Below are 25,861 nucleotides of genomic sequence, written 5' to 3'. Positions count from 1 at the left end.
CATGTTTATAATCCAGTAGATTGTGAGGACAACTCCTTTCATTACAATAATTTCTTATACCTAATGTAATTACATGATGTTCATTTAAGCTAATTTTCAGAGGATCTTTTTGAATAGTGTGGAATGCCATTGTATAATTTAATATGGTTTTAAAATAGCATCCAAACCATAAAGGCCCCCTCACATCCATGTTTATTGCTGCATAATTCACAACAGCCAAAATATGGAAACAACCCAGATGCCCCACTACAGATGAATGGATCCAAAAATGTGGTACTTGTATACAATGGAATATTACATAGTGATTAGAAATTATAAAATAATGGCATTTGCAGCAAAATGGTCAGATCTTGAACAAATAATGTTGAACGAGACAAGCCTAGAGCACAGAGAACAAAGGCGCATGGTCTCCCTGATATGTGTTTGTTAGGCAGGTGGGGGGGGGGTGGAGATCAGTACAGACCATGTCTGTAAAACAACAAACTTATTTTCAAATGGTATTTCCACATGTTTTGGTCAGTGACTTTACATTATGTCTCTAAACCCAAACAATTACTGAATAAGCATAAAAAGGTCTAGGATAGACCTATCAGAGGGTCACAAGTGCTCAACAGCTACGTACATATGATTGTATAAGATGAGGCTAAGAAAAATGAACTCCAAGAGATAGAAACAGAAGGATTTTATCGTTGTTGTTAGGTTTTACGTACTAGGTAAATTTCCTGTGGCATACCCCAGGTGGTTATTGTATATGATTTTGGTACACTGATATTGTATGTATGCTTATCTAAACTAGAGAAGGGAAAGAAAAATGAGGGAGGGTATAACAAATATGATAAGAAATGTACTCACTGCCTTATGTAATTGTAGCCCCTCTTTACATCAGTTTGTCAATAAAATTTAATAAAAAAAAGCATCCAAGTCATAGAGGAAAAAAAACCCACAAAATTATATTGGAGGAAAATAAAATTTGATATTACTTTATATCACTGACACTTCTTATTCTGCCTTCAGCAAACACAGAAAATAAATTGCCAATTTCAGAACCAAAAATACTTTTTGTTTTTGGTCTGTTCATTGAAACAGCAAATATTTTACCTTGAAGAAGAAAAGACTGTTATTTGAGTCAGAAAAAAAAAGCTGCTAGCTTAGACATAATTTTAGGAAAGAATTGTGGGACATGTCTTACCAACTCAGGATGCATATGTTCCCACCCAATATCACTGATTGCTACCTTTAAAACCCTAGTGAAAAAAATGTTGGAAGAAACTGACTATTTCTGTCACCCTCCCTTCCTTTTGTAGAATTGAGTCTCCAGTAGAGCTCTTCTCAAGCTGATGGCTTCTAATGCAGAGAGATGTGAGAAATATACAAGAATCATAATAGTGGGAAAAGAAATACATAGAACAGAATAAATCAACTATACTGCTTATATCTGCCCTTCTTCTTCCTCACTGTCCAGTCTATTCTCTTTCACTCTCAAGACACATATCTTTATTATCTTCTACTAATTAGCTTACAGGAATAGCATAAATACAGTAAAAAGCTTTTGTTTAAATATTGAAAACTGCATGGTTATCAGTTTATAGTTGTGTCCAGGTGTCTTCTAATCCTGTTCCTTGGTCAAAACTCTGTTTGCTAAGTGGGACTTCATGGCTCTGACCTCAGGGCATACCACTTTGAAGTGGGTTGTAGAGACACCCCGCCGAGCCAAATATTGACTCTCTAGTGTGTGTGTGTGTGTGTGTGTGTGTGTGTGTGTGTGTGTGTGTGTGTGTGTGTGTGTGCGTGTGTGTGTGTGTGTGTGTTCGTGGATTTGGTGCCAATACCTGGACTTGAACTCAGGACCTGGCACTCTTGCTTGGCTTTTTCCTCTCAAGGCTGGGGATACCATGTGTACTACAGCTCGACCTGTATTTTTTGCTCATTAATTAGAGATAGAGTCTCATGGACTTTTCTGCCAGGGCTGGCTTTGAACATTGATCCCCAGATCTCAGTCTCTCGAGTAAGCTAGGATTACAGGCATGAGCAACTGGTTCCTGGCTTGTTCCTCTGGTTTTGAGCCATAGATGAAGCTAGTGGTTGTGAGTGGAAGGGACATCCTGGACGTATCAGGAATGCCTTATTTCCCAGTCAGTATGGTTTCAGTTCACTAGCTGAATATTTTCCAGATGTCCACAATTCAACCAAAGACAGTAACATGCAGAGTCCAGTAAGGCAGTTATATTCTCCATAAATTGAGGATTTAATCACAGGACAAAAAGTACAGACATCAAGATTGTGTTATTCACTGCATATTTAGAAAGAGTTTTTTAATTGATATAATAATGATCTATGTTTAAGGGGTACAAATTGATGTTCTGACGTATGTATGCATCATAGAGAGCCTCAGTTAAGCTAATTAATGTATTTATCATCATGTCACCTACTAATCATTTTGTGTTGTGAGGATATAAAAATCTGTTTTCCAGAAATTATGTAATACATTATTAACTATGATTACCTTTCTGAGCAATAGTTCACTGAAACTTTTTCCTGGTTTAACTGAAATGACATAACCTTTGATTAACATCTCCCCATAGGAACTGAGCTTAGAAGCTCGGCATGATAGTGCACATCTGTAATATGAGCTCTTGGAAAGCTGCTGTAGGAGGATTTTGAAATCAAGGCAAGTCTGAGATATATAGCATGACTCAGCCTCAAACAAAAACAAAAAAAATCTCTGACCTCAATGAGATTATATTTTATCCTTTTAAATTAATAGTTGCCTTACTGTTTACAGCATTTGTATTAATCCTAACAGTGTTTAACACATTTGGGGGGCAGTCAGAAGATGTAGTTGTCCTTCTATTCAACCAATCATGAACAATATTTGGGAAAAAATTGTATGGAATATGCTGCACTTTTTCCTTGTCATTATTCCCTAAAAAGTATAGTATATTCACACTGATTACATAGTGTTAGGTATTATAAGTGATCTAGAGATTCTTTATACAGGAAATGTATATAGGTTTTATAAAAAATAATACAGCATTTTATATAAGGGATTCAGTGTCTATGGATTCTGGCATGCACATCCCGTTGTAGATATGAAGGGAAAATTAGGAAGCCTTTGTTCTCAATTCTCCAAGTTTGTTCTTGTATATTTTTCATTGTACTATTGTTCCTTAATGTTACTTGTATCTGAGGCCCAGATTTGGCCAATCTGTAAACCTGAAATTAGTGGAGAGTTTCAGGCACAAGATGCCTGATCATGAATTCTCATATCCCCCTGGGAGACCCAGGTTAGCCTCAGATTCTGGGTATTATTAGAAGCTCATTAAGTTCTACCTTGTGCTGAGTTTCAGTAGACAAACGTGCCAGGATTTGAATTCAGGGCCTCATTCTTATTTAGCCTGCTTGGTCACAGCTGGCACTTTACTGTATGAGTCACATCTCCAGCCTACATACTTTGCTGATTATTTTGGAGACGGACTTTTTTCCCCCTTGGGATAGCTTTGAACCATAATCCTCCAAGGTGTCGGCTTCCTGAGTAACTATAATTAAAGGCATGAGCTACTGGCACCCAGCTATAACTGGTTAGCTTTCATGGAGGGTTTGTGCTATATATTTCAATTCATAGCTTCTTTTAGGAGTTTTGTAGCTCCTCACTTCTTTTCAAAGGGAGGTTTAAAAAATCGTCTCTGTGTTGTAGTGTGTTTCTAACTTCTATGCAGAAGATATGGGGAAAAAACCTTGAGAACTTAAATATATAAGCTTAGGTCTCTGAAGTCTGTACAACTCATGGGACCACACATCTTACCCAGGAATACTGCACTCTTCCCAGCCTTCGTCAGCACACAGCCCTGCCAGGTGCCCATCTGCTGGGAGAGGCTGAATTGCACTAGTGCTTGGAGTAGGAGACAGGAGATGGAGTGATAGACATAAGCCTAAAACGAAAATTAAACAGCATACAGAGGGTACCTGGTGAATGAATACTCTTAAAACTCGTTTCAGTGGGAAGAAATCAAAGGGTTTATTGGGTGATGAAAAATATCACAAACTGATATGAAAACATTACAAGGTTTGGTCTTGTGTAATGTAAAAGAGGATTTTTTCCCACTAATATTCAATTTAATCAAATCAACATAAAGGAATTGTGATTCCATTTGAGTCTGGTTATTTTCTCATGCCCCATTGTGCTCATTCCATTGTCTGTCTCTGTCTCTGTCTCTGTCTCTCTCTCACACACACACTCACACATGCATACACACACAGACTTATGCTCACAATTTCTTAGTAGCCCCATGACATAGGTTTGATGTGTTCAAGTACCATCCAGGTGACGCCTTGCCAATAAAGCTAATGTATGCTCTGATTTATGGCTTTTAGATGTATTTCTATGTAAAGTGCTATAAATAATTCTAAGTCCTATAAAGTGATGTTTCTCCATGTCTGCCTGAACTTGGGTGTTTGTGTGTGTGCACAGTACACGCATATGCACATGCAAGTGTATGCATGTTGGTACTAGGGATTGAACTCAAGGCCTGGGAGCTGTCCCTTAGCTTTTGCATGTAAGGCTGGTGCTCTACCATGTAAGTCCACACCTCCACTTCCATCTTTTTAACAGTTAATTGGAGCTAAGTCTCACAGACTTTCCGGCCCAGGCTGGATTCGAATTCTGACCCTCAAATCTCAGCCTTTTGAATAGCTAGTGCAACCATTGATTTTTTAAGCTGTTTATTACTGAATGGAAATGAAAGGGAGAAGGAAAAATTGTCCAGTTGAATTAATAGATATTTCAATTTTTCTACCAGAGAAATGAGAATGATCATAGCACCCAGGCAGGTAGTAATACAAAGCAAAAGGGAACTTGTGCCTAGGCTGCTGGTGCAAGAGTTGAATTGCAAAGGTGAGAAATATTATGAAAAGTGTACTAAGTGTGTATAAAGTCAGTATTTTTCTCTAGCATTTAGACTCCAGTAAACAAGATCCTGCCTGCTTCCTCAGCTACCCGGGAGGCAGAGATCTGAAGGCATGGCTCAAGTGGTACAGTGTCTATCTGGAATGAAGTTCTGAATTTTATTTTATTTTTTTTGCCAGTCCTGGGGGCTTGCACTCAGGGCCTGAGCACTGTTCCTGGCTTCTTTTTGCTCAAGGCTAGCTCTCTGCCACTTGAGCCACAGCGCCACTTCTGGCCGTTTTCTGTATATGTGGTGCTGGGGAATTGAACCCAGGGCTTCATGTATATGAGGCAAGCACTCTTGCCACTAGGCCATATCCCCAGCCCCCTGAATTTTAGTTTTGATTTTGCATTACAATTACTAAAAAGTTTTAAGCATTCTTTGAATGCTTATTTATGAATCATGTACATATCTAAACAGTAAATGCATACTGACTTTTAGAAATAACATTTTAACTTAATATAGAAACTCACAGATTGTATGCATGTCCAATTTTATTAACATGTATTTTAAAACATGTAAAATATAAATTTAAAAAGAATGTCATAGTTCAGGCTACTATAGAAAATTACTACAAGCTGGGTGACTTAAACAAACAAACAAAAAATTGTGTCTTGGAATTCTGGATAATCCCTGGATACTTACGAGACCCATGTAGGAAAGAGGACAAGTGGAGAAAGCCAAGCTGTGCTTTGAATATTTGGATATGGGAGCTATGTGTTAGCCACTTTTATAAGCTAAAAATTGTTATAATTAATAAGTAGCAATAAAGGCAGTCATTAGCAAATACATGAATAAATAAAGGAATTTGAGTGAAACAAGGTCTTTTGTTTCTAGCTATCAGTGTGAATTCAGCAGAAAAGTGTATTTTCTTTGTGGTTTTCATCCTTTAGTGGGATAGTGATCATGATTGTCTCAGGGACATCTGTTTTACAGCATCCATCGTATCCTCAATAGTTAGCAGAAAGCATGTTTCTGATCGTAGAGGCACCCACAGAACACTGTATTCTGTTTTAGCAACTTCTATGCAGAACTTGGAAATGCAAAGTAAACAAGTTTACTGTGCAGATACAGGAAAGGAGAAATACTTTCATTTATTGGAAAGGCTTCAGTTCAGAGTTCCTCTAGATGTCAGTATTACATAGGGAAATGAAAATATAATATCCTGCGGCAATGAATGAAGACCTGACATTATTTACATGGCAAAAGGTGTGGTATATGATTACAAAAGGGGCGTGGGGACAGCTTTATTTGGAAACTGCGTTCTGTGTTTTTCAGGATTAGCAGCTTCTGCTGCTGGCTGGGTCAGATCTGAGCCTGAGAATTTGAACACAATGTGTGGACAGATGCTACCCACACTTAGCTGGCCTTTGAGGCAAACACTGCTCAATTAGCACTCCAGAGTGGCACAGCCAAATTTTCAATTTTTACATATGTTGGTGGGCATTTATTATTAAATGCTTTTTACCATCTTTGCTTTTACCATTATGTTTAACCCACAAAGATAAGTCTGGAAGTCTTATGCCTGTTGGTAGATCAAGAGTTTTATTTCAAATGAGAAACTTAGGAATGGGAACAAAGTAGGAGTGAATTTATTCAAAATGCACCATGTGCTTGTATGGAAACAACACAATGCAACCTTCTCATATTACACATGTGTGCAAATGAAAAGACAAAATAATAATAAAATATTAAAGGTCATGAACACAATTTGTTCAAACCATCTTGACATTTAACTAATTTGAATGTATACATTCCAATCTGAATTTAAGTTCTTTATCCTTTCTTCCCCTCCATTCATTTTCACTCTAATCTTTTGAAAAATGTTTGTCTCTCCAGTAATTTGTTTTCTTTATAGGAGGGCTAGAACTCAGGACCTTATACTCATTCTCTATTAGCTTTTCTGCTCTGATGCTGAACTACTTGAGTCACAGTTCCACTTTTAGCCTTTTGTTAGTTAATTGGAGATAAGAGTCTCTTAGCTCATCTTCCTGGACTGGATTCAAACTGGGATCCTCAGATCTCAGCCTCCTGAGGAGCTAGGACTACAGGCATGAACCACTAATGCCAGGCTATTTTCATTTCTTACATCCTTTTCTTTTAATCTTTTTATCTCTGTGGTGCTATGTAGTAGATCCTAGTAAATATAAAAATGAAGTTTGGCTGTTATCCTTCTGTCTGTAATTTCTGGGCACAGATTGAAATAGGTAACCAAGTTAGAACCCTGCCTTCCTCTATAAAAGGAAGTGATTATTTCTATTTCTGAGTTCTGGTTCGGCACAATTGAATTAATAATGCAAGTGCTTTGAGAAACTCCTGGCACAGTGTCCATGCTCTGCACATTTTGGACATCATCACTGCCACTCTTCATCGTCAATCATCATTATCTTCATCATCACCATCATCACATTACTATGTGATGTACTACTCATTGGAGTCATTAAAGGCACACAGTTGAATAGGAAATTGATAGGGAAACAAGTATAATAAAGTGTTGCAAGAGATACCAGGTTTACCCATAGGCAAAGATGTATACAAACATAGAGGAGAAACAGCCCACTTTGCCTGAGGAGGCAGAATGCTGTTTTTCCAGCCATCTTTGCATTGCGCTCAGGAGAGAAACTCTTCAACCCAGCACTCTGTCTTTGGCTTTCCACAGATTATTGATCATGCCTCTGCATTTTAAGGCATCCCATCTACAAAACAGAAACATGCTGAACCCATGGAACTGAGCTTTGAAGTGTGTGTGTGTGTGTGTGTGTGTGTGTGTGTGTGTGTGTGTGTGTGTGTGTGTGTATCTGACAGTACTGGGGCTTGAAGTGAGTGCTGAGGTGCTGTCCCTTAGCTTTTTTTTTTTTTTGGCCACTCCTGGGCCTTGGACTCAGAGCCCGAGCACCTTCCCTGGCTTCTTCCCGCTCAAGGCTAGCACTCTGCCACCTGAGCCACAGTGCCCATTCTGGCTGTTTTCCATATATGTGGTGCTGGGGAATCGAACCCAGAGCTTCATGTGTAGGAGGCAAGCACTCTTGCCACTAGGCCATATTCCCAGCCCCCTTAGCTTTTTTACTCCAAGCTGGCACTCTACCACTGAGCCACACTACCACACTGAGTCACTCTACCACTCCCAGCATTTTGGTGGCTAATTGGGAGATCAGAGTCACATGGACTTTCCCTCTGTGGGGCTGGCTTAGAACTACAGTCTTCATATCTTAGCATCCTAAGTATCTGTGATTACAGGTATAAGCCATCAGCACCCGGCTAATTTTATATTTGATTGACAATGTTTCAGATTGTCAGAAATAATAAGTTTTGAGATCTATCACACAACAGGAGCAACACAGTCAATAATAATGCACTATGTACTTTAAAACGATAACAAGAATACATTTCAGATGTCTACAGAAAATTTTGGTGATCACAACTGGGAGGCCTGGTACTGCTGGCATGTGATAGGCAGAGGCTAAGGCTGGATGTATGCACTACCTATGATGTTCTTCACAACAAAGAATTGTCCACTTGCACCCTTCATAGTGCTAAAGGTGAGAAACATGGATTCAATAAACTACTTCAATGACTTAATTTTGTATTTACAGGCTGAGGAGAAGGTGTGGCCAAACCCTGCCCTGAAGGAAAGGACACCTATCGAAGGCAAAAGGAAATCATCCCTCACAGGTAGCACCGCTAGAAGACTAGATAATGGGTACAAAGAATTCTGTTGTGACATTTCTGTATCTGTTGTACTTATTCAGAGAAAATGACACCTTTCTAAACCTGTGTAGAAATGTGCTGTTCTTTGGATATCTTGGCTTTGGGTACTATCAGTTATAAACAAAAATCTCTTGAAATTCATTGTCAGTTGATTATTCATATTCCTTCTGCTTTGTTTTTGAATATTATACCTGCTGACAAAAAGAAATCCAGGTAGAGATACCTTTATATGAAACCCAAATTATACTTAGCACATGTCTTCCCCATTAAATATTTTATGTCCTATGGTGGCTTCTAGAAAGATCGACAGAGAAGAACCAATTCTCCTATGAAAATGAAAAAGTTAATAGACTCAACAAGAAAAATGCTGAGAAGACCAATGCCCCTGTGGCTCAGAGAAGTATTATGTGTAGTGTGGAAAAACAAGATAATGCAGAAGAACTTGTGTCAAGAAACTCCATAGAGTCAGATGGAAAAGACAGTTCACATGCAGAGGATCCAAAGAGACAAGAAAACAGTATCACTGGAGATGATAAGCAAGGCATTGTACGTGAAAATGAATGTCTAGTGTTCAAAGGAGAGAAAAGTGAACTTCCTTCTAAGGAAGATACTAGTGGAAGAGAAGCTGAGGAAGGTGAAGGAAACACAACTGCAAATGAACTGGTGCTGGACCAATGTTCAAATAAAAGGCAGCATGTTGATAAAACCAATGGTGATGAGTGCCATGAAAGGTAGGGTTACAGCGGTACACATCCACACATTTTTATGTCACTAAAACTTGAGGCCAAATTGAAAGGATAAATGAAGAGCATTTTTAAGGCAATGATTTGAGTTTCTCAGAGTGGATCTCTCATAACCATGTTTTCTTGCCATTACTTTTTATTTCTTGCCTGTGATATTTTCAAGTATTCATTCTTTTCCCTTTCCTTTCTTTTCCTTTCCCTTCCTTTTCTTCCCTTTCCTTCTTTTCCTTTCCCTTCCCCTCCCCTCCTTTCTCTTCTTTTTACCCCTTGGTTCCCTCTCCATTCCTGCTCTTCCCTTCTTTTATATTCTTTTTATCCTGGGGATAGACCCCAGGACCTGAATCATGCTAAGCATATGCTCCACCATTGAGGAGCTACACTAGTCCTACTTTTCTGTCTCCTACTAAGTGTTAGACAAAACTAATGGTTATTAATATTTCCAGTGATCTATTATATTTTTTAAAGATGAAGTTAAAAGGTTGACTTTTGTTCATTAACAATAGATAAAATATCCTTCCTGAGGTCAAGAACTAAAAAATGACTAGATTTAATTGTAAACTAAAAACCAACAAAAAAAAGTATGTCTAGTCCATTACACATGAAACTGGTCATTTCTCCCCAAGTATTATAAGAAGTAGACTATTGGCTGATTTTATTTTTCTACTGAAAATTTTCACAAACAAATTTAAGAAATTTTGTAGCCAAATAAAATGAACTGCTTTCAGTTAGAATAATCCATAGTATCTACGTGGCACAAAGGATATCCAGGCACTAGTGTGGTCTCTTTCAGGGATTTAAGAAATAATTTCTATTTAATTTTATTGTGTGTTGTTTTTTTTTTTTTTTTCCTGTCCTGGGCCTTGGGCCTTGGACTCAGGGCCTGCACACTGTCCCTGGCTTCTTTTTGCTCAAGGCTAGCACTCTGCCACTTGAGCCACAGTGCCACTTCTGGCCATTTTCTATATATGTGGTGCTGGGGAATCGAACCCAGGGCTTCATGCATATGAGACAAGCACTCTTGCCATTAGGCCATATTCCCAGCCCTTAATTTTAAAATAATATATTTGAAACCTAACTTTAGAGAAATTTAATTTTCCATAAATTAAACATAAATGCTTAAATTCAAGTCAATCCCTTACATCCTTAGTGGGGTCAAAAGCTGCCAAAAAATGGAAATTAGGTCAATATTGTACCAATAAAGGCTCTCTCATGGCTGTTAATCTTCCCCTAGATTATCACTTCTTAGGTTATGCTATAACTTAGTGTGATTTTTTTCTCTTCTATAAACAATGGAAGTGAAAAAAGATCAAATTACTACTTCTGTAAAAAGTCAGTTGAATAATGTGTGTTCACCATGAGATCTTGAGGAGATTTTCTACATTCCGGTAGACTACTTGGATCTGATAGGGAGCAACACAGTCAGTAGTTTCTCCCTAGTCACTAAGGTGTTTCTTCTACTGAACTCACATCCTCTTTGCCAGAATACTACTCTAAGAATTTTGATCATCTGAACATTTTCTCCTTCAAAGTTTGAGAAACACAACTGGATTTTATTTTCTAGGTATATCAACACTCTAAAAGACATTTTGACACAAGAAATCCTGGAAAATTCTGGATCTACTTTCCAGAATATGGAACAAACAGAGTTTGCTGGCAGCAGTAAGCGGAGAGTGGTGGAGTGCTTTGTCAATGAGGACAACAAAAAGAGCAGAATAGATGTTGTGTGTGCAAACGAAGAACAGACATTTCAAAGGACAGAGGACACCAGGCAAGACCAAAGGAGCTGTCAGGGTCAACCCCAGGAGTTAGCTGGAAGGAAGACCTCCAGAGAGGAAGATCTGATGGCCCTACTGGGTAGGAAATGGATTTTGTTTTGGCCTTCCAAAGTTTCCTGACCTTTTCCAGCAAGCATTGTGACCAAATGTCTCTTAGTCTAACAGCCTGAAGAAGACAATGCTAATGATTCCATAAATATGTTTAACTCAAGCACTTTTTAAAAATGGTGCTATGGATGCAACTAGAAGCTTGCCTATATTCTAGGCCAGTGAAGCATTCTTTTTTTAAATAACAAAATTGGAAGTAATGAATTGCCACAAAGAGAATCCCCTCATGATTTTATTTTTCAGCATATACATGGTATGAGAGGTGAATGTTTGCATCAAATCAGATTCCTAGTGATTTATGTTATCTGAACATAAACATGGTAATTAATTAAACTAAATTAATATTAAGTTAAACATATCAATACTTATAAGAGTATATAGAACAAGGTAAGTACTTAAAGAAATACATGTTGGTTTTGAAGGCAAAACCTCTTTTAGTCTACTTTCTTGTATCATTGAATGTATAAAGTAGATGTTACATAAGTGACTAAATGAACAGGCTCACGAATACAGTATTTTAATAGTAATAGTTATGGGAAAGTGTAGGGAAAACACTGGAAGAGAAATTATCAAGTAATTATGCATGTTAGGAGTGATGCCAAAGTAGACTTGAATTTAAACATGTGGGATAGAAAGTAGAATGTGGGAGAAATTTGATAGCTGTGCAGTACACACTTACCTACTTTTATTGGGTGTTTAACTTCCAGCCAGCCAGGAAAAATTCATCTCTATGCCTCTATGTCTCTTAAATAACACCTAAGACATTTGTGGATATATAAAATATCAAGCGTTTCATTGGCTGAAATGGATCTAATAATTTCTTATGTTTGAATTAAAATGATCTCAGGCTTAGAAGCATTTTATTTTATTTATTCTTTTCTTTATTTTTTTGTAGTACTGGTGACTAATCTCTGGCTTGGTCACCAGCACCTCAAGAGTCTTGTTCATGCTAAACAAGAGCTCTATAACTAAGTTACAGACCCAACTCTGAAGCTCTTATTGTTTAAACTGACCTGGGGCTGCCGATTTTGAACTATCTTAACTTTCCTAAAATTGGTCCTGATGCGGATATGAGCCCCAGTTGACTGGCCCTGATATTCTTTCTGCAACATGTCTGATATCACCTTTATGAGTCACAAGTCAGAATCCGAAGTGAAGCTTTGTGTTCTTAGATTATTAGCAATAACTTGGGTCACTCATTTTTTTATGATTAAATGAGGCCCAATGACTGATGCTATTGGAGGTCAGATTGCCTGATGAATGGCCCTTCTCTCATCTCTCTCATCTTCCAGATGACCTCCCAGCTCCTGCTGCTCCATTTGACCACCGTATTGTGACAGCCAAGTACACTGCAGTCGACAGCTCATATACTGTGAGCAAAACAGAAATTCTAGGAGGGTGAGTAACTCTGGATTTCATCTTTCACCAAACCCAGAAAATCCATCACAGAAACAGAGCCTGAGGATGGCAGAAGTGTTTGCTGACCACCACCAAAGAACTAGAAACATTATAAACAAACATCTGAAGAGATTTCAGTTGGCCTTGAACTCGGCCTGGGTACTCTCCTTTAGCTTTTTTATTCAAGGCTAGCCCTCTGCCACCTGAGCCACAGTTCCACTTTTGGCTTTTTGCTAGTTTATTGGAGATATGTGTCTCACAACTTCTCTGCCCAAGCTAGCTTTGAACCATGATCCTTAGATAACAGTTTTCTGAGAAGTTAGGATCACAGGTATGAGCCACCCCACCAGCAACTAGCTTGATTTCAGTCATTTTTGGAAATTATAACATTATAAAATTCTCCCATTTATTGTCTGCCTTGCCTCTCATATTGCAATGTTGGAAATGAAGAAAAACCTAGTGTGGTTTACCAGAAGAATTAGAAGCTGTCCAAGGCCCTGGCTTACCCCCGAGGTAACAAAAGGCAGAACCAAGTCAATACTGTATACTCAACACTTCACAGGGGTTAACTGTTATTGTTTTCTTTTTTTTTTTGTATCAATTGTTACTATATTACTTGTTATATCACCTTCTTCCATTGATTAACTTCCCCACAAGGACTCGTTTCAGGAACATCTAAAAGCACATGATTTTAGTTCATCAGGGGCAAAATTAATACTTTCCTCTTGTATTTTACCCCTCATCTCCTCTATGATATCTTGTAACTCAAAGCCTAAACAACCAAGCTTACTGTATTCCGATCCGTATCTTTGTAAAATAGGAAGAGGAATGCAGAAAATCGCACATACACAAAATTAGCTTAACATTCCCTGGAAGGTACACATAGTTTCTGTGATTGGCTATTAGGATATAATTAGTTACTTTGTTTTGTAAAGTTCTTTCTCTTCTTTCTATTCTATGATCCTTCTGCCTGTGGACATATGGGACCATCTGCCCTTTCTCTTTCTCAGTGGACTGATCATACATTGATCTCCAATTGAGGATGGACAGAGGGAGGGATGAGGATTCTAAAATACAAGCTGGTGCCATGGAAGTCTGAAATATTTGAGTCTTTGGGACTTCAGTGGCAAACCAGCAGTTGTTTCTTTGAAGAAGAATAGTTATTTACAGAAGAAATTTGGACATCATTCCCAGGGTTTCTGCTGCTTTCTGGCCAAGGATTGCCAGTGGCTCCCCTTAAACTTCTTTTCTGCTTCTGTGAGCACCATTGGATCTGCTCTGTTGTACTGATGTCTGGGCTATCAGGAAAGTCACTGTTTGGCTTTCATTCAACCCTGGTGGCTGTAATACACTCAGGAAATAAGTTAGAAAAGCATAACTGAGCCTGTGCTGTTGCTTCAAGATGTGAAGAATGGGACATCACCAAGCATGGCATCTCTCATTATCCCTTTAGTGCCTGAGTTTCCATGATGAAGCTTCTTATCTTTTTGTGTGTGCCAGTACTGGAGGCTTGAAGTTAGGGCCTGGGTATTGTCCCTCAGCTTGTTTATTAAAGGCTGATTCTCTACCACTTGAGCCACAGCTCCACTTCCAGCTTTTTGTTGGTTAATTAGAGATAAAGGTCATACAGACTTTTCTGCTCCAGCTAACTTTGAAATGCAATGCTCAGCTTCCTAAGTAGCTGGGATTACAAGCTTAAGGGGTAGCTTACCTTCTACTTTCTTCAAAACTACTGATTTATGACAAGGATCATTGGTTCATCATTTTTTTTTCTGGGTTTATCTCTTGCCCTGTGACATCTATGATATTTCTCTCTTCTATTGTTTGGATTTAAAATGCTCCCCAAAGCCCTATATATTAAAGACACAGTTGCCAGCAGGTAATAATGGAGAGGTGATAGCGCCTCAAGAGGCTCTTAATGTAAGGAGATTCTTATGCTCTTTGCTTCACAGCCACTGTGAAATGAGTAGCTCCTCTGCCACATGCTTCTATATGCTGCTATAAACCCAAAGTTACACAGCCAAATGAATTCAAACCTCTGAAGCCACAAGCTTTCTGGTAGAGGAAGAAAAACCACATGGGAGGCACCTGGAACTGTGTTCAGATGCTCCAGTAAAGACTCCATCTACAGAGGTGATTGGAATTGAAGTCACCATTTAGCTACATTCACAGCCATCCAACATCTTTCTCCTATATCCACATTGCTTCTTTGCTGGGTGGATAGCTGAGAGGATGTGGTGACTGTCAGTACCCCTTCATCTGTCAAGTGTGGCTATCCCCATTACCCTTGGAGGCTCCAGGAATGTGACCTTCTTGAAGGTCATTATACTATGATGGAGGTTCCCTTTTCCCTTTTCTCTTTTAACTACCACTGTGGCACTGAGCAAGGACATGCATTTTATCCTGCTTTACTAAGTAAAGAATCAAAATAAGTAAAATGTAAAACTTGCTCATGAGCGTGCATTTCTGAATGTTATTATTAAGTAAGAAGCTATATTACTTTGTTTTCTGATTCTGTGATGAACGACTGTACTCAATCAATGAGAGAGGTATAGTTGGCTTACAGGTTTGAGTATTTGGTAGCATAGTGCCATCATCAGATAGGCTCTAGGGAAAGGCCCTCTAGCGGCACCATGTACATGGCATTATTGGGAGAGCACATGCTAGAGGTTGCTTTGCAATCCCTCTGTAGAAGCCAAGGGGAGATGGAAAAGGGCCAGGTTTGCATTTCTTCACGAGCTAACCAGGTTTCCACAAGAACTACAATTCCTTCAGAGGACAGCACCTCTAACAACCTAATTATTTCCTAGTAGACCCCACTTCTTAAAAGTTCCATACCATCCAAGCTACTCAAGAGGCTGGGATCTGAGGATCACAGTTTGAAGCCAGCTTGGGCAGGAAAATCCATTTGACTCTTATATACAATTAATTACAGGAAAAACCAGGAGTGGCACTGTGGTTCAAGTGGAAGAGTGCTAGCCTTGAGCAAAAGGAGCTTAGGGACAGTGCCCAGGCCCAGAGTTCAAGGTCCAGGACTGGAAAAAAAGTTCCATACCACCCCAATACATGAACTTTAGAGGAACATATTTAAACTATATCCCTAACACAAGCTGTCACATAAAGTACATATAAGTTGATATCCAAGTCACACTGTGAAAAATCTTATCAGTGACATCATTAATTACATGAATTTGTTTTCAATACTATCAGCAATTTTTAAATTTATATTCAGTTCCTAAAACGATTTGATACCCTTGATCCACAGGCCATTTTGTTGATATGGTTACAAAGTCCTCCTTATTACATTCACATGTATTCAGGATGATTCTGCTTAGTGTGCAAATGATAAAACAGCAGTCACTGCAACCCCCCAAACCTGCATCCTTAACCCTCTCAGTTCGAATATCAGTGCTCCATAGATCCCATGTCCACCAGTGCTATCCTAGAAGTTTACTGGAGAGGGTGGAGGGACTCATATAAACTCAGAACGAGAAATGCCTGAACCACACACCCTTCACACCCACCAGGAACTGATCATGCTGTGTTGTCCTTGTCTTTGGCAGGGGTCGTTTTGGCCAGGTCCACAAGTGTGAAGAGAAAGCAACAGGCTTGAAGCTGGCTGCCAAAATCATTAAGACCAGATGCCGAAAGGACAAGGTAAAGACCATGGAGGCATTTCTTTCTCTTTCTCTCTCTCCCTATTAACTAGACTTTGTCTACTAATGTGTGGTTACCTCCTTCTACTCAGGAGGAAGTGAAGAATGAGATCAGCATCATGAACCAACTGGACCATGTGAATCTCATTCAACTCTACGATGCCTTTGAGTCCAAGAATGACATCATCCTGGTCATGGAGTAGTAGGTATCCCCTTCATGTGCCTCCTGCCTAGCAATTGTGATAAGGAGACTGCAGTTCTGTCATTAGGACAGAACTGCAGTGCGTCACTGGATCTGGTTTGCATGAATCACAAAATCCAGTTAATTTCATAAAGGAAACTGCTTATGATTATGTATCTCCCATTGATACATGCATATCTACCATTGATAATAAGTAGCAGGACAAAGTAGATCTAGCTTTTTGTCTAAATTCTATGGTCAAAAACCAAGCCTAAATTCTGCCCTGGGTAATCTAGAATAAAATGATTTTTCATTGTCATTATAGATTTTTCTTTTCATAAGATCAAAGGGATATGAGCTATAGACACTATGTTCTATCTATCTATCGATCTATCTATCTATCTATCTAGTAAAGGATATCAGTTAGCAAGTAGTAGTAAGACAATTAGAATAACATTATAATAAAATTATATGACTATTCTTGATCTCTCAAAATAGCTTATTGTGCTTTACTGGCTACAGTTGACTGCAAGTAAGTAAGACCTTTGAGACAGAACTGGTGAATAAGTGGGGATTATTAAATTCATGAATACAAAGTTAATGCCAAACCCTTGATGACCACAGTTAAGAAGTTCCAGCTTCAATTTAGAATGTGTGTGTGTGTGTGTGTGTGTGTGTGTGCATGCGAGCGCGTGAAATAAAGAGACAGAGACAGAGATAGAGAGGTAAGAGATAGGGACAGAGAAAGAGAGGGGGAGGGTAAGCAAGGAAGGAAAGAAAGAAGGAGGGAAAAGAAGAAAGGAAATGAAGACAAGCCAGGCGTGGTAAGCTCATGTCTGGCTATAATCCCAGCTACTTGGGAGATGCAAAAATTGTGATTCAAGGTCAGTCTGTGCAAAATCTTAGAGGTCCTATCTCAAAGAACAAGTGGGGAAGCAGTGGTACATGTCTATAATCACAGCTACATGGGAAGCATAGATATGAGAATCATAATTCTTGGCTAGCCTGAGCAACTAAAACACCAAGTATGGTTCAAGTGATGTAGCATCTGCCTACCGAGTACAAAGCCCGAATTCAAGTTTGAATATTGCCTCAAAAAAAAAAACAAAACAACAACTAGTAGATCCAACTAATACTGAATCAATACTGTAATTCCCCTTTTCCATTTTATTATTTTTTTGTGAAGAAAGGCATCTTGGGGAATAAAATATCTAACAGCCACAGAATAGCACTTTTTTTTTTTTTTATCACTGTACCTACTCTTGGGTTGAAATCCTGATTCACTTTCTGTTGGTGGTTGGAATCAGTGTCTTCTCTGACATGTGATAGAGAATGATACAGGTAGAGCATCTAGACCTGTGGCCATCCATTGATGAAAGGAAATTTTTTTTTTTTGGCCCGTCCTGGGCCTTGGACTCAGGGCCTGAGCACTGTCCCTGGCTTCTTCCCGTTCAAGGCTAGCACTCTGCCACTTGAGTCACAGCGCCGCTTCTGGCCGTTTTCTGTATATGTGGTGCTGGGGAATCGAACCTAGGGCCTCGTGTATCCGAGGCAGGCACTCTTGCCACTAGGCTATATCCCCAGCCTGATGAAAGGAAATTTAAAGCTTTCTCTTTCAAAGACTGAAGGAATAATATAACAAGTTCTACCATAAGCATCATCCAACCAAGATTGCAAATAAGGCAGAGAAATAACTGTGCATGCACAGATTTTGGGTAGAGTTAGAGGGACTTACATACCATGTCACTATAGGAATGTACATATCAAATCACTAAGAGCATGTGGTGCTACAGGAAGCAGGACTGAACTTCACCCTTCTTCCCACTGCAGTGTGGAAGGTGGGGAGCTGTTTGACCGCATTATTGATGAAAACTACAACTTGACAGAACTCGATACCATCCTGTTCATCAAACAGATCTGTGAGGGGATAAGGCATATGCACCAGATGTACATCCTCCACTTGGACTTAAAGGTAGAACCTTTTCACCATCCTACCAAATATAAAGTCTTTCTAACCCTTCCTTTCCCATATGGTAGTTTTTTTGTGGGGGAATTTCTTTCAAATATTATTTATCGTACAAAATATTTATACTGTCACTGTTTATATTTTCAGAAATTAATAAAAGATTGTGTGTGTATGTTGAGATGATACCTCACTGTGAGATCCCATTAATTCCACAATAGCCATTAATTGGGCTTAGGCAAAGCTCCTGTGTAGCTGAGACTACATGCTTACATTACCCAGCAAAATCTAGATTCTTTATTCTCAACTTCTGTTGCCATATTTATGGGATACTATTTGCATGTCCATCTTTATAGTCCATTAGTGAAATTTGTATAACTTACCTATGTTAAAGAAATTGACATGGGTAGTGGTTTCCCTGAAAGTCTCTTATTTTCAAGGTGAGAGAATTTTAGCTAACTCAAATTTCCCAGCCATAGCCAAAATTTCCATATGTTCAAGAACCTCTACCACTCCCCTCTTCAGAGATTTAGGAAGCTCTGGACTTTACAGTTTACTTTCCTTAGACTTACTGGAAAAGAGAGTAGAAATGATTGAGAGCATAATGAAGGGAAGCCATTAGATGGGGCTGAAATGCCAAGGTCTGAGAGGGTAAGGAAGACAGCACATGATAGAAGCCGAATACTTCCTTTCTCCTCCTTGTTCCTCTTTCCTTTGTCATCCTCATGATGAAGTGCCTAGAATTGAATTGCATATAATGCAAAAGATGAAACTCCGGTAACCCTGCTTAATTCTAATTTTGGAGCTAAGTATCTGAAAGTGCATCTTCTTGTGTGGCTCCAACATTTTTTCCTTTTCCTGTTTGCACAGCATGACAGTGAGATAAAGTATGTATTCTATATAACATACCATTGATTGCAAGTCACCAGGGACTGTGCAGCTGAATAAATCTAACCTCTTTAAATAGGTTTCCATGGGCCTCTCTTCCTACAACTTGGCTTCTCTCACTCTTTGATTTATGTGTCTTGCTTTTCTCATTCACTGTTGCTCAGGACAAGAGTGGGGGGATAGAATATAAAATGACAAAGTCAGAGGTTAAAAACTGTTAGCAAAGTCTTTGGCCATGAATTGAATATGATAATGCATATTTTTATGGAGCGTATTTCCACGAGTGTGGATATTCTACAGATATTCATATTCCTACAGGGGTTTGATTGGCAATGGAGCCAGGAGCTAACCTACTACAAGTCAAATGACTCCATCTGTGACTTCTTAACATTGATTGAGCAGTTGCAGTGGGCATTTTTAGTTATGGCTTGTATATAACGATAATAATAAAGGTGACAGCTGGACGAGTCACTAAGGAGTAGCTTTGGAGAAAGCTCCGTGGAAGGAAAAGAGCCAAAAAGTATTAAGAGTGCTTGTCACTGTGTAGGGAAATGAGAGCTAGCTTAAAAACAGTTCCCTTTATGTTTTTTTATGTTCTGCAAATCGTATACAATGAGCCTTCTTTAATTTCATAATCACAAACTATTAACTGTTTGTGCTGGGGCTTGAATTTAGGGCCAGGGTGTTCTCCACTAACATTTTTTGCTCAAGGCTGGCTCCTTACCATTTGAGCCACAGCCACTTCCAGCTTTTTGGTAGTTAATTGGAGATAAGTCTCATGGCTTTGTATGCCCAGGCTGGCTTCAACCCTAGATGCTCAGATCTTAACCTTTCTGAGTAGCTGGGATTACAGGTATAAGCCACTAGCACCTGGTTTAAAAATTAACGTGTGTGTGTGTGTGTGTGTGTGTGTGTGTGTGTGTGTGTGTGTGTGTGTCTGTGTATGTGCTAGTCCAGAGGCCTGGACATTGTCCCTGAGCTTTTTTGTTCAAGATGAGTGCAAAACCACTTGAGCCACAGCTTCACTCTGTCTTTTTTGGTAATTATTTGGAGAAAAGAGTCTCTTGGGCTTCCCTGACATCATGATCCCCAGATCTCAGCTTCCTGAGTAATTAGGATTATAGACATGAGCCACCTGCATCTGAAACAAACTCATTTTTTTGATGTGCCCTGAATAGCGAGTTGTTTACATGTGGCAAAGGCAGTTCTAAATGTTATAATGTTCTTTAATGATTAGGCAGTTTTCTCCACGATCAGTTATTTAAGTATGAAAGACATGGCTCATACAAAAGCAAAGCTTCTCTTTAAAATGACTTTTACTCACAGGTATTCTGTTTGAGATACTTTTGAAAAGGGCTTCATCAAATGAATGATTGAATATTGAAAAGGAGATGTTACATCATTTCATAAAGTATATATGAGTTTCTGTTGTATTTGAACCTTTTTCTACCAGACATAAGGTAGGGGCCATGATCACTACCCAAATGTTGGGTATGGGCATCCAAAGACTTTGCCAGCACCCCACATCTTCAGGAGAAGTTGAAGCTACAGTTGGGGAGTTCTTGGCTCTTCTTTGAAAAGTTTTCTCTCTTTCATGGATGACATTGACCTTAAATCAAATGCTTTGTTTCCTCCCAGACCTCAAGTTGTTGTTGTGTTTTTTTTTCTATTCTAATTAATGTAGTTTTACCCACGAACATTTTAGGGACTTCCAAATGTTACCTACTTTTCTCCATTTCACAATAAGACTGTCAGGGCAAAGTCCTATCAGAGTCTAACTCCAAGGGAACACTTAGTCATAGGGTTTAGGCACTGAGAGCAAACTTAGTAAAGCTTTGGAATTTCTGATGATGAAGGATGAGTAGGAGAGAACAGCCTTCCTTTAGCATGGGACATTCCCACAAACACAAAGGGAAAACCTGGAGGTCAGAATTGTTCCCGTTATATTGCATATTCAGTGTGGTGGTCGAAGTGAATCAGGCCATTTCTCTTGGAACTCATAAATCTTTTGGAAGAATATTCCTCCAAGCAGGGGAAACATACTTAATAATTTTAGTGTGTGTTGAAGTAGATGTCACATCTGAGCTGGCCTACACTGGCCCATTCGGGAAGTAGTGAAACAGCCTGCTTCTCTTTTTCCCTCAAGGAGGCCTCTGCTTGAACTCCTGCATTATGGTAAACTGCAAAACCATGGAGAGGAACAGGCAGGGTAATGCAAGGTTGGCAAGGTACCCACAGCCTCATCCACCACATAATTAAAGGAGAAAATACCCACACAGACAAGCCAGCCCCCAAGTGAAAGGCCTGATATGTTTTTCCTGAGCATCGTTGTATTTTTAGTTGTGGTTCAAGGACAATTTGAGTGAAGGATGGTTGTTTTTATTGCTAATGTGTCTCTTTCTCCTGGCAGCCTGAGAATATCCTGTGTGTGAATCAAGATGCTAAACAAATAAAAATTATTGATTTTGGATTGGCCAGAAGGTATGTCTATTTGGACATAGGTGTAAGGATGGTGTTAGGGGACATTCCTTGCAAAGATAAATCTGATATGCCCCTGGGTTTCCTGCCTTCATTTAGAATTAACATAATGAGAACTATGATCAGTCTTACTTTGTTGAATTTGAGCATTTAGAAGTTTCTTGAATGTATGTAATAAAGAAGTGAGAAATAAAATCCCACTACAGTGAAGTTTTTTAGAGTAGAAGCCATTAAGTTATTAGCCTTTGTAAGAGTTTTTGTTCCATCTGTAAAGAGAAGATTTACTGTAAAAAATACTAATAGTATAAACAAAATTGCAGAGGGTTATGGCACATATAAGCTTTGTATGGCCACAGAAAGCTTACATGAACAATTCAGCATATTCATGATGCATATAAATGGATGATAACTTTTTGCAATATTTTAGTCATCTGCATGTCAAGGGCTGTACTATTTTTCTTTTTGTCTTATTCTGAAATTCAGATGTTCTAATTATTCAGAGTGGCTTTCTCCACAGCTGTTGCAAATTATTAAGCTTTTAAAGATGGATTTTTACTCTTGAAACCCTTGGGAAGTTTTTGATAGTAGCACAAACAGTCCATTTCCTGTCAAGTTTGTTTAAGTTTTCTGTAGAGCTGAAATTATTTAGTCTCATTGTGCCTTTTTTTCAGTGTTGGAATTTTTTTGAGTTTTGATTGACAGTTTACATCCATCCACTTTGTTTCTTCAATTTCAGATACAAACCAAGGGAGAAGCTGAAGGTGAACTTTGGAACCCCGGAATTTCTCTCCCCTGAAGTTGTGAACTATGATTTTGTTTCTTTCTCTACTGACATGTGGAGCGTGGGGGTGATTACCTACATGCTGTAAGCAGCCTCACAGTCTCTCCTACGTATTTGCTTTCAACCTGTGCATATTCTAGGAGGCCTTGCTATTTTCAACAAAAGCTCTGATTTAGATGGTTTCTCAATAAATAACACCAATCTACACTCAGTTACTTTCTAGATTAGGTGGAATTCTAGAGGTGAGCAAATTCCTTTCCCACATCATCTGTAAAAGTAAGTGTTTGTCACCTTCACAGGCCACTTTGATTCTTAAGACATCACTAAGAACCCCAAAGTATCCATAATACCAATACCAACACTACTATGATAAACCTCACTTGCTCACTCATCTCCTTAGACCTCAGAGGTTACATGCCTGGTTTTTGCCTTCTGAGTATAAAATGCTTCCAAAAGGAAATTGTACATTTCTTTGAAAATAATTTGAGAATTGGGATAGGGGAGGTCAGCATTTTCTTAGTTGCAATAGATGATGAAACCATGCCTCATTGTTATAGTTATTTTATTTTTACTATCCTTAAGTAGTTATACAAAGGGATTTTAATTTAACATGCCAATTAATGAGTACATAACATTGTTGGGCTTTATTTCTTCCTCTCACTTTTAAATGACAGAATCCAAAAACAAACTTTCTGGAAGGATTCAAGGCTGTTTGGAATTACTCTGGGTTCTTTGTTCCAGCCTCAGCGGTTTGTCCCCTTTTCTGGGTGATAACGATGCAGAGACTCTGAGCAATGTCCTGGCATGTAGGTGGGATTTGGAAGAAGAGGAATTTCAAGACATCTCGGATGAGGCCAGGGACTTCATCTCCAAGCTCCTGATCAAGGAGAAGAGGTACCCCAGTTCATCCTGTACCCCAGAGGAAGTGAGGCTAATCAGAAACATTGGGGGACCACAGGATTGGTAGAATCTACTTCCTAGTGCCATCTGTGGTACTGATGCAGGTTGCAAACAGACTGAAGTTCAACCCACCTGACCTGACCTACTGAGGTAGGACCACTCCTGCTGGGAGACTGCTATATAGCTATGAGTACTTGCCTTTCCGGCTTCTTCTGCAAAGCCTTTAACAGTTCCAGTCTTCTGGGCCTCAGGCGATCACTCTCTGTCTTTTTCATCTCTGTAAAGCAAATGTGGCTCTATGTAACTGAATGCTTCCGTACCACTTCATTTGTGAATCTACTATGGGTTAGACAGTGTCAAGTATTTATTCCTTTTATCTACTTCCCCTCCCCTAGATCTAAGCTGTAGAAAGTACTGTTGTTACTGTTTTATGGATGAAAGTGTGAGTCCATGATTACAGGGGACAGCACTGATTCTGAAGACCAAGTTGACCTTTCTCCAAGGCCATGCTTAAAACCAAATTAGTTCAAATTACAGTGAATGAAGAGGGATATTGAAATATAGGGTTCACATTTTAGAATTCTAGAGGGACAAGGACATTGTGATTCATAATTTCAGGGGACTTTATACCTAGATCATATCATGATAATATTTAAGATTTTCAGAGCCAATAGTACTTGTTTTATAGTTTTATTATTTTTATGTGTTTTAGATCCACCAGTAAACATGGCTATGAATCAATAGGTAGAAGTGTGTTGTGGGAAGTAAAGGTAACAACATGAGTCTGGCACAAATGGGAGATTCTTTCATTCAAGCATTTAGCTGATCATCTATTATAGTCTAGGAAATGAGTTGGGCATTGTGAACAGAAATATAAAGTTTAGCCTATGCATTAGTAAACTTGTGATCTAATAGAAGGGATAGATTTTTTAAAAAGAAAAAATGTACAATGTAGTTTATGCAGAGTTGGGGTCAAACTGAGTCTCTAGAGAGTGAAGAGAACTTATCCAGGGTAACAACATCAGTCTGAAGAGACAGCAATTTAGATAGTGATTCTCTTTATCTTTGACAGGAAGAAACAAACTAGCTTAGTTTATCCTTATTATTTGTCTTGAGCAAAAAATCCCAGGCTCTGAGTTCAAGACCCAGTTCAAGCATAACAAAACTTGTAGCATTTAATCTTATAATAATAAAGGTGCATTTGTTTCTCAGTTGTTTGCTAGGAGTTCAATTTATGACATTCGGATATTGTATCATAAGAATAGTTGCTCCTATTTGGAAGCTGGTGTCTTTTACTAATAAGAATTTTTAAGAAATCTTTTGTTTGACTTATTTTACCCATGTTGTTATCTTGGTTGGGTCTGATGATCATTTATGCTATTCTATAGCAAATAATTCCAGAGAGGATAGATTAGATTGTGAATTTGGAAGTTGGCTACAGAGTCTACCACAGGCCATGACCAGAGCTAAGGATGAATGGCAGGTGCATGGGGTCATTTGATCTGCTACTGCTAATAAGCTTCTGGATCTCCTTTTAGTTGGAGAATAAGTGCCAGCGAAGCTCTGAAGCACTCCTGGTTGTCCGACCACAAGCTGCACTCCAGACTCAGCACAAAGGTAACTGAGGCACCCTGCCTCCCCTGCTTTTTCCTGTGTCTGCAGGGTATTTTACTTTTTTCTATTTATCAGATGCTCCAATCACCCTAACCTTTTGTCCTGGCTTAAATCTGTGCTAGCATGAAAGTGTGTAAAATGTCTTCATAGAGCAGATTTTTTTTTTTGCCAGTCCTGGGGCTTGAACTCAGGGCCTGAGCACTGTCCCTGGCTTCTTTTTGCTCAAGTCTAGCACTTTACCACTTGAGCCACAGCATCATTCTGGCTTTTTCTATATATGTGGCACTGAAGAATCAAACCCAGGGCTTCATGTATTCGAGGCAAGTACTCTACCACTAGGCCATATTCCCAGCCCCATCTGGGAATCTCTGCTCTATTGAGCAGATTTTTAAATTAAAAATAATGTTAATAATGTTGTTTATAAATGGCTTATTTTAGGTGTAACTGTTATTATGAAATCATCCTATCCATCATCAAATACATTGCATTAAATACTTTGTACACATATTTATACTCACAAATATATGTGACCTGGATATTTAAAAACACACAGTTTTGGGCTGGGGATATGGCCTAGTGGCAAAAGTGCTTGCCTCGTATACATGAGGCCCTGGGTTCAATTCCCCAGCACCACATATACAGAAAATGGCCAGAAGGGGCGCTGTGGCTCAAGTGGCAGAGTGCTAGCCTTGAGCGGGAAGAAGCCAGGACAGTGCTCAGGCCCT

The 25,861-nt window shown here is 39.0% G+C and overlaps 1 protein-coding gene across 2 annotated transcripts in view; it reads left to right on the top strand.

Annotated features, from left to right (window-relative positions):
• Mylk4 (myosin light chain kinase family member 4) overlaps window positions 1-25,861 on the top strand; it is an 87,070-nt gene that overhangs the window by 49,871 nt on the left and 11,338 nt on the right. The window contains exons 4-14 of one of the 2 annotated variants that reach the window (XM_048348514.1): window positions 8,537-8,615; window positions 8,950-9,382; window positions 10,956-11,248; window positions 12,570-12,675; window positions 16,239-16,332; window positions 16,424-16,533; window positions 18,343-18,484; window positions 21,774-21,844; window positions 22,578-22,706; window positions 23,364-23,516; window positions 25,061-25,139. In XM_048348514.1, the coding sequence (XP_048204471.1) occupies window positions 8,537-8,615; window positions 8,950-9,382; window positions 10,956-11,248; window positions 12,570-12,675; window positions 16,239-16,332; window positions 16,424-16,533; window positions 18,343-18,484; window positions 21,774-21,844; window positions 22,578-22,706; window positions 23,364-23,516; window positions 25,061-25,139 (1,689 nt within the window). The remainder of the gene's footprint in view (window positions 1-8,536; window positions 8,616-8,949; window positions 9,383-10,955; window positions 11,249-12,569; window positions 12,676-16,238; window positions 16,333-16,423; window positions 16,534-18,342; window positions 18,485-21,773; window positions 21,845-22,577; window positions 22,707-23,363; window positions 23,517-25,060; window positions 25,140-25,861) is intronic. The other variant, XM_048348515.1, reaches the window with a different exon arrangement.

The sequence above is a fragment of the Perognathus longimembris genome, chromosome 6, assembly GCF_023159225.1.
Source record: "Perognathus longimembris pacificus isolate PPM17 chromosome 6, ASM2315922v1, whole genome shotgun sequence".
NCBI classification, from domain to species: domain Eukaryota; kingdom Metazoa; phylum Chordata; class Mammalia; order Rodentia; family Heteromyidae; genus Perognathus; species Perognathus longimembris.
The sequence above is the reverse complement of the archived record's forward strand: the minus strand, read 5'-3'. Positions and strand labels throughout refer to the sequence as shown.